A 9439-nucleotide genomic window follows, 5' to 3' on the forward strand; every position below is an offset into this window, starting at 1 on the left:
AACACCATTGTGACTATTAGTTACAGCACCTGTTAACCTTCACACAAAATTTTCATATTTTTAGAAATACAAATTTGGGAATGTTTGAAAATTCCAAATTTGGGAATTTTGGGAATGTTAGGGAATTCAATCCCGGACGAGCCCCCAATTGCTGTTATGTGCTCCTCCCCAAACCCTGGTCACGGTGTACCTCCGGGCCCCGAAAGGAGTCACGGCAGAAAGATGCGCTATTATGTGTGCCAATGAACAATGGTGAAACCACACCAATCAATCGATACAAAACCCAAGTATTGTATTAAAATCGCACAATAATAACAACTTGCGCAAGTACAAAAAAACCTCAATTGCACAGCAAACACCATATAATTCATATGATGGTACCACCAGTTTCTTAACTCAATAACTCACGGTACTCCACGTGAGCGAACTGTAACACCCCCAAAGTCACTGTCACGACACCAGGCCAAAGTCGATCCACGCTCCTGTGATCACAAGAAAAAAGGTCGTACTGAGACCTGAACCCAGGACAGCTGACAGTCGACGCTGCAGAAGAGCCGCTGGGTGAGAGGTCGGGCCGACGTCGGTCAAGTAAAAGTTCACCCAAAAGGCGACTGGGAATTCACACATTCGGTTCACCAGACAATGACGCTGACATGAACGAGCAGCAGTTCCCAAGCAGAGAACCACGAAGAACCGCGAGTTTCGAAGCGAAATCCACGCCACACACGGGAACCAGGCGAATGGCTGGTGCGAGGTGAAATGGCTGGTGCGAGGTGAAATGGTGGATGGGCCCGTAATGGAGGCGTACCTGCTCTCCAGCGATGATTCACTTTCGGAACAAACAGCAAAACCTGTCACCCAGGTTTATTTGCCACAGCAATAACGACACTGTCACAGGAATCCCTTTCCTAGGGAAACCAATATTCGCTCGTGACCAATGTCCACCAGCGTCTGCTCAACACCTCAAAGCAGATTGGCCTTCCTTTCCCGATCTCACTCGATCCGCTCGCCCACCGCTTCTTCCTCCTCTTCCAGTTTCTCCCGATCCATTTCGTTTTCCTTCTGAGACATTAATTTTACCTTTGAATAGTACATGAAACTGAAAATGCTTCAAGTGGATGACAACCACAAAGACGGAAGTGACGAATCCGTAACATATATCACAAGGACGAAATGATTAGATTTTGGTGAAGATCCGGATTCGGATCCGGGTAGTAGAAATTTTAAAGAGATTCTTCACCATTGGGAGATAGGGCGAAAAAAGATACATAGCAAGATATCTCAAACAGTTGTGGATGGATTTAGACGAAACTTGGTGGACCGGTTGGGTGTCTGACAAGGAAGAATCGATTCAATTTTGGTGAAGATCTGGATCCGGATTAAATCTCCACCATTGAGTGATAAGGCCAAAAACGAGGGGTAGATCAGGGTATGAAAGACTGGGCATATTTTTTTTTTATTTTTTTTGTATACACGATCGAGGCTCGTGAAAGAGCTAACATTAATCACACAAAAAGTCAAACTGACACATGAAACACAAAATAAGGGGAGAGGTAGACAAGATGGGGAGAGAGGGGGAAGGACACAAACACAACATTTGAGAGCAGGGACATCGGGAGATCTGTGGGAGGGAGAGGGCTTGGGGGGAGGTGGGAGAGGTATAAAACATATGGACACTGCAAGGACTTCCAGGAAGGAAGTTGGAATTTCAAAAAAGTGGATCTGGGGTGAATTAACGGGGGTAGAAAAGATCAAGGTTTTGGATGGGGGAAGATAAGAGATGGTGGTGAACAGCTGTTTTAAAGACCTGGAGGGAGGAGTGGGATTGAAGAGAGTGAGGGAGTTTGTTCCAGAGGTGGGAAAAAGAGGAATGAAGGAGTGAAGGTGAGCAGAGAGTCTTGATTTTGGCAGTTTAACCATAAGAGGGTTGCTGGCAGATCTCGTGCGACCTGTAGGAATATTTGGGGGACAGAGTACAGAGAGAGCTGGGGGAGCAAGGCCGGAGAGGAGTCGGTAGAAGACAGAAAGACCACCAACCTGCCTGCGGTAATTGAGTGAAAAGCCCTCGGAGTTAGCTTCATCATGGGAGATTCCAATGATTCTGAAAGCTTTGGTTTCAACAGCGTGAAGCCATGCTAGGTGTGAGGCAGGAGCACCAGCCCAGAGGGGAGAGTAGTATTCCATTGAGCTGCGGATGAAAGCCTTGTATGTGGTGAGGAGCTCAGGTGTGCCGAGGAAGGACTTCGCACGACGGAGGATGCCCAGTCGGCGACTGGCTTTGGAGGCCAGCTTGGAAATGTGGTTTTCCCAAGAAAGATCATGGCAGATAGTGAGACCCAAAAGCTTGAGGGACCTAACCCTAACCCTAACTAACCCTAACCTTAACCCTAACCTTTCACCAATTGATGTAAAACATGTCCTGTGGTAAAAATGTGATATTGAGAACAGCTGAAGGGATTTAAATCAAACTTTAAAAATTTTTTTAGGACAGTGAACAAGGGAATATACCCACTGTGGGACTATGCGGAAGTTTGGCAGCCATATTCAATTTAACCTTAAACTATTAAAAAAAACATCTTCTCCCAAACCAAAAATAGTGATTGACTCAAAACTTTGCGTGTGTCATCGACTAGGCATTGCGATTGAAAGATGATCACAAAAACAGCATTGGTCACATGGTATGGCAGCCATATTGGATTGAAGGAACATATTAAATAATTATATCTCAGAAACCGCTTACTCTATTGAAGCGAAACTTTACAAATGTCATCTAACACCATTTCTGCATATTGTTTGAAAATTATGACATTGCAGGTCATGTGCTTTGGAAGCCATCTTGGATAGAAAAACTAACCTTATTTGATAACCGCAAAAACTTCACAAATGTGATCTGATCACCTACCCATACAAATGCAGACATTGCAGAGTTTACATTTTTGATGTCATATGTCTCGTGATTTGTCAGCCATATTAGCTTGAAAACTGATATTTTTTAAAAATCCCTTCTTTGAAACCGTTTCACCGATCGATGTTAAACCTGTCCTGTGGTAAAAATGTGATATTGATTGCAGCTGAAGGGATTTTAATCAAACTTGTTTATTTTTAGGACAGTGAACGAGGGCATATACCAGCTGTGGGACTATGCGGAGGCATATTGGCGCCACAGTCACATTGCTCTTGTTTTTTTCCTTGCTTTTTCTGTCTTTAAATTTCTCCTTTTCCATTCCTCCTGTCATTTACTGCTCCTTCACTTATTTTCCTGTGTAATACATTGATGAAACTGTTAATTAGTGTCGTGACTTATCCTACTCGCATTTGATCTTGGGTAGTGATCCCGAGACAATAGGTCCGAGTTTACAATTGTAATGGTCACCCATAGAGTGTGGCACGCGGAGTTGGTTTGCTCAGCCAATTACATAGCCTCCTTGTAGTCGCCGTCATGGTTCCCCATCTATTCCATGCATCTCACCATTATGGTAAACCGACATTGGGCACGAAGATCTGACCAGAGTGTTGTCAACGGCGTCCATGGTCTTTTTATTGCCACACTGTTATCTGCCCGCGCAGCTCTTACAATATTTATGTAGATTTAAAGTTTTTGTGCATTTGTTTGTGTGTACGTATTCTTTCACGGTCGAACTATTGCACCTAGAGGCCCCAACTTTAGGGTGTAGGAACTTCGGTATCTGGGCAAGGGTTTAAGATACACTGGGGGGACCCACGGTCATATGTGCTGGGGGAGCATGGGTCAAATGTGCTGGAGGGACATACACTACATGACCACAAGTATGCGGGCACCCCTTCTAATTGTGGATTCAGCTGTTTCAATCACACCCATTGCTGACAGGTATATATAATCAAGCACACAGCGATGGAATCTCCATAGACAAACATTGGCAGTAGAATGGGCCATACTGAAGAGCTCAGTGACTTTCAACGTGGCACTGTCATGGGATGGCACCTTTCCAATAAATCAGTTCGTCAAATTTCTGCCCTGCCAGAGCTGCCCCGGTCAACTGTAAGTGCTGTTATTTGTAAAGTGGCAACGTCTAGGAGCAACAACAGCCCAGCCGCGAAGTGGTAGGCCACACAAGCTCACAGAACGGGACCACCGAGTGCTGAAGCACATAGCGCGTAAAAATCGTCTGTCCTCAGCTGCAACACTCACCAGTGAGTTTCAAACTGCCTCCGGAAGCAACGTCAGCACAATAACTGTTCGTCGGGAGCTTCATTAAGTGGGTTCCCATGGTGAGCAGCTGCACACAAGCCTAAGATCACCATGCTCAATGCTAAGCGTCGGGTGGAGTGGTGTAAAGCTCGCCGTCATTGGACTCTGGAGCAGTGGAAATGCGTTCTCTGGAGTGATAAATCGGGCTTCACCATCTCGCAGTCCGACAGATGAATCTGGGTTTGGCAGATGCCAGGAGAACACTACCTGCCCGAATGCATAGTGTCAACTGTAAAGTTTGGTGGAGGAATAATGGTCTGGGGCTGTTTTTCATGGTTCGGGCTAGGCCGCTTAGTTCCAGTGAAGGGAAATCTTAATGCTACAGCATACAATGACATTCTAGACGATTGTGTGCTTCCAACTTTGTGGCAACAGTTTGGGAAAGGCCCTTTCCTGTTTCAGCATGATAATTCCCCGGTGCACAACACGTAGTCCATACAGAAATGGTTTGTCGAGATCGGTGTGGAAGAACTTGACTGGCCTGCACAGAGCCCTGACCTCAATCCCATTGAACACCTTTGGGATGAATTGGAACGCCGATTGCGAGCCAGGCCTAATTCCCAACATCAGTGCCCGACCTCACGAATGCTCTCATGGCTGAATGGAAGCAAATCTCCGCAGCAATGTTCCAACATCTAGTGGAAAGCCTTCCCAGAAGAGCAGAGGCTATTATAGCAGCAAAGGGGAGCCAACTCCATATTTATGCCCATGGTTATGGAATGAGATGTTAGATTTTCGGGTGTCCACATACTTTTGGTCATGTAGTGTATGTGCTCAGGTCATGGGGAAAAATGGGAATTGTAATACCATCTGCCATCACCACCAGGTGGCGCTACACGGTACACATTTACATAGGGAATATATATGTACACCCCACCCCCATCCCCACACCTCCATTTGAGGCCATGGCCACATAGCCTATGTTACTCCCCACACAAAATTGTATTTGTACCTTGAGTTTGAAGTTTGTAACTTAAAAGATGTGGCCGTGCATAGAACGCATACAATCAAAGAGAGAGAGTTTTCTTTTGGCTGTGCCGGTGATGCAGTGCCCCATGTAGGTTAGCTATACCTCTTAGGCAGTGTCCCCTGTAGGTTAGCTGTGCCCTTTTAGTCTAGTAGGAAGACTAGGTCCCCCTGCACCCCCCGGAGATATACTTCTAATCAGTGTTTCTAGATTGGAAAAAATGTGTAGAAAATGACTAGCTATGGCCCCAAGCTGAAAAAATGTCCCACATACCATTTTTATGCAAATTACTGCTGCCATTATCAAAAAAACGATTTTTGACATATCTCAGCCAATATTGCAGATAATTGAAAAATGAAGGTGTCTAGACCCATGTTTTGAAGGGCATAGATCATGATAGAACTATTCATAACATGATTACATGTGTCTATGGTATACTAGTATGCATATTAATGCTGTAATTACAAAATAATCAGTTTTACAAATGATAAGGATACGTTAATACTGCAGATAACTTAACATGGTACATAAGGGGTCTAAACCCAGGTATTTTCAAGGTTAAATGTCAACAAGATGCTCCTGAGTCTTGCATAGGGGCGGGACATTGGCAGTAACATTGGTACCACTCAACTTTTCTTCCCACCATTGACTTTGTATTGCGAGAGATTTTCACTTGCTTATTTAAAGGTTTCTCACCCAGCCCACGTAAAATCTACCAACTCCTGCTGTTAACTCCCAAACATATTTTTTTATGTTATCCAATCACAGTGCAGAAATGACAGACTAGAGATCCAAATTAGTGCTGCTATAGCTGCCATTTTACATTTCCATCCATGTAACATGCGCGCTCGCGCGCTCGTATCAATTGGTAATGTCGCGCGCTCGTATCAATTGGTAACGTTGATGTTATTGAATACCTCAGTTGAAAGTTCAGTCTTCCATTCCATCTGTGTGTTGTTCTTGGTATTCATCCTCCAATCTAGCCAGGTAAGATGCTAACTATAATGTTACTCACACTCTTGACTTCAGTTTCTGCATGAAATCATAAACAGGCAGAATAACAGCTGAGCCAGCTAGCACCATGTTAGCTAACGTTAAAGCTAGCCTCATCTATGTACAGTATGTTCCTAATGTCGGTGTAACTTAAACTTTTGTTAATGCCAAACATGAGACATATCTGTTGACTTCTGTATATGAATTGAACCAGAAAGAGGCACGACAGCTGAGCTAGCTACAGTAACTTAGCACAATGTTTCATTGGCCTAGATAGCTAACGTTAGTGTGGAAGAATTTAGATGTTTTAGCTATTAGCACTTTTGATGCCACTAAACATGGTTTAGTCAGCTAAAAAGTACCCTAGTGTAGAACATGACTCAGAACCTCTGTTACCTCACTGAAAACTCAGAGCCTCCTTTCACAGGCACTTTTAACATCATTCGTGATTTCTTATTTGTCATTTAACAGTGATGGTAGACATCGACAGCAAGCATGCCCAAAAGAAAACGGAGTGTAGAACCTGCAGCCCAAAGCTCTCCTCCTACATGCATCCTTCATGTACCATCCATGTCTGATCATGGGGATTTCACGCCCCTCCGTAAAATTAAAGGATCTGCTTCAGAAAAACTGCAACTGCTTCAAAAGATCCGGGATAGACGTCTCAACCTGTTCTCCACTGACAGTTACCATCCTGAGTCAATCAAAGCGCAGGAAAGGCTGAGGCGGGGCAGCTCAGAGAAGATCATTCTGGCTGGACCAGCAACCAGGAAGCCATATGACTTCAAAATGTTCCTTGCAAATGACGACAACAAAAAGCAGATGTGCCAGCTTCTTCTGAAAGTGTGGAGTGGACAAGAGGCAGCTACCAGGCTGGAGAGAACAGAGATGGCTGTGCCGATCGTGGAGGGGAAGGCCCACCAACTTGCCTCAACGAATGGCAAGGTAAAATTGAAAGCCCTTCGTGAATGGCGATTCAATTTGTAATTTTTCCTGAAAAAAAGGTGATTACCTGTGATGTTTGTCTAGATCTGAAACTGGCAGTGACTGGTGATTGAAATGCGGTGCCTTTTTGTGTTTCAGGTCGAGGTACGTGAACTCCCCACGATCTACAGCAACCAGGAAGAGACTGATACCAGGGTGGTTCTGTACCTCCATCATGCTGCTACCATCGGATACAAGAACGCTGTAGTCAGAACACCGGACACAGACATCCTCCTGATCCTGCTCCACCATGCCCACAACATCAAGCTGACGGTGTACCTGGATACAGGGTCAGGGAAGCATCGCCAACTTGTCAACGTCTCTGAGCTGGCAGAATCCCTGGGAGAGGACTACTGTGCCACTCTCCTGGGGTACTATGTGTTCAGCGGAGAAGACTGCACCAGTGCCTTCAAAGGGAAGGGAAAAGTCGGGCCCTTGAAAAAGCTGGAGAAGAATCCCAGGTTTCACAGGGCATTCGGTGAACTGGGTGACAACTGGGATGCCAACCCTGAGGTGGAGAGGCAGTTAGAAAAATTCACCTGTGTGATGTACGGCCAGAGTCGCGAGTCATCAGTGGACATTGTCCGTGCCAAGCTGCTACGAAAAATGGTGGGAGAGGACAAGACCCTCACATCCAAGTCCAAGGTTGATCTGGCTCGCCTTCCTCCATGCCAGTCTGCCCTGAAGCCGCACATCCAGCGTGTGAACCACCGCGTAGCATTGTACAAAAGAGCCGATCAACCTATCATCGAAAAGCCAAAACCTTATGAGGAGCAAGGATGGATAAGGACTGATGAAGGACTGTTGAAACCAATGTGGTCCAGTGGTCCCATCCTACCAACCTCACTGGTGGATCTTCTGAACACAGGAGAGCACGAAGAGGAGGAGGAAGAGGAAGGAGAAGAAGAGTTTGACTCTGACGATTTCGATGAAAATGATGATGACTGACTCAGTGTAGAATCACTAATGCTAATGATGTTTATCTAAAACAAGCAAGAGAAGAGTGGTCACATTGAGTGCTAGGACTATTTTGACAGTTGTAATATTTAGAAAAATAAAACTTTGTGTTAACGTCTGTGTAGACGGACCTTAATATGAGTCTATTATTTCGTAAAACTGTGATTATTTTGTAAATAAAGCACTAATTAGCATACTAGTATACCATAGACACATGTAATCATGTTATGAATAGTTCTATCATGATCTATGCCCTTCAAAACATGGGTCTAGACACCTTCATTTTTCAATTATCTGCAATATTGGCTGAGATATGTCAAAAATCGTTTTTTTGATAATGGCAGCAGTAATTTGCATAAAAATGGTATGTGGGACATTTTTTCAGCTTGGGGCCATAGCTAGTCATTTTCTACACATTTCTTCCAATCTAGAAACACTGATTAGAAGTATATCTCCGGGGGGTGCAGGGGGACCTAGTCTTCCTACTAGACTATTTACGCAGTTCGACCTGTAGGTTAGCTGTGCCCTTTACGCAGTTCCCCGTGTAGGTTAGTTCTTCCTCTTATGCAGGTCCCCCTGTAGGTTAGCTGTGCCTCTTATGCAGTGACCCCGTGTAGGTTAGCTTGGGTTTGGAGGGGGAGCGGAGGTTGAGGACTTGGGGTTGGGAGGTTGGAGTGAAGGTTGAGGACTTGGGGGTGGAGGAGGGATAGAGGAGGTTGAGGACTTGGGGTTGGGAGAGGGGAGCGGAGGTTGAGGACTTGGGGTGGGAGAGGAAAGCGGAGGTTGAGGACTTGGGTTGCGAGGTTGGAGCGGAGGTTGAGGACTTGGGGTTGGGAGGGTGGAGCGGAGGTTGAGGACTTGGGGGTGGAGGAGGGGTAGAGGAGGTTGAGGGCTTGGGGGTGGGAGAGGGGAGCGGATATTGAGGACTTGGGGGTGGGAGGTTGGAGCGGAGGTTGAGGACTTGGGGTTGGGAGGTTGGAGCGGAGGTTGAGGCCTTGGGGTTGGGAGGTTGGAGTGAAGGTTGAGGACTTGGGGGTGGGGGAGGGGTAGAGGAGGTTGAGGACTTGGGGGTGGGAGAGGGGAGCGGAGGTTGAGGACATGGGGTGGGAGAGGAGAGCAGAGGTTGAGGCCTTGGGGTTGGGAGGTTGGAGTGAAGGTTGAGGACTTGGGGGTGGGGGAGGGGTAGAGGAGGTTGAGGACTTGGGGGTGGGAGAGGGGAGCGGAGGTTGAGGACATGGGGTGGGAGAGGGGAGCAGAGGTTGAGGACTTGGGTTGCGAGGTTGGAGTGAAGGTTGAGGCCTTGGGGGTGG

At 46.1% G+C, this 9439-nt stretch overlaps 1 protein-coding gene across 1 annotated transcript; it reads left to right on the plus strand.

Annotated features, from left to right (window-relative positions):
* Nucleotides 1–6873: 6873 nt before the first annotated feature.
* On the plus strand, nucleotides 6874–8534 carry LOC144892023 (uncharacterized). The gene is made up of 2 exons (XM_078777176.1): nucleotides 6874–7133; nucleotides 7272–8534. Exons 1-2 carry the CDS (start codon nucleotides 6978–6980, stop codon nucleotides 8118–8120), a joined length of 1005 nt encoding a protein of 334 aa, XP_078633302.1. The 5' UTR covers nucleotides 6874–6977; the 3' UTR covers nucleotides 8121–8534.
* Nucleotides 8535–9439: the final 905 nt, after the last annotated feature.

This window comes from Myxine glutinosa, chromosome 5 (assembly GCF_964187855.1).
Source record: "Myxine glutinosa chromosome 5, kmMyxGlut1.1, whole genome shotgun sequence".
Taxonomy (NCBI): Eukaryota; Metazoa; Chordata; class Myxini; order Myxiniformes; family Myxinidae; genus Myxine; species Myxine glutinosa.

Excerpts from the sequence above, each read along its gene's own strand:
- LOC144892023 (XM_078777176.1), top strand. The coding sequence starts at position 6,978 with ATGTTCCTTGCAAATGACGACAACAAAAAGCAGATGTGCCAGCTTCTT. Across the intron at positions 7,134-7,271 it reads TTGCCTCAACGAATGGCAAG|GTCGAGGTACGTGAACTCCC; the intron begins GTAAAATTGAAA and ends TTTGTGTTTCAG.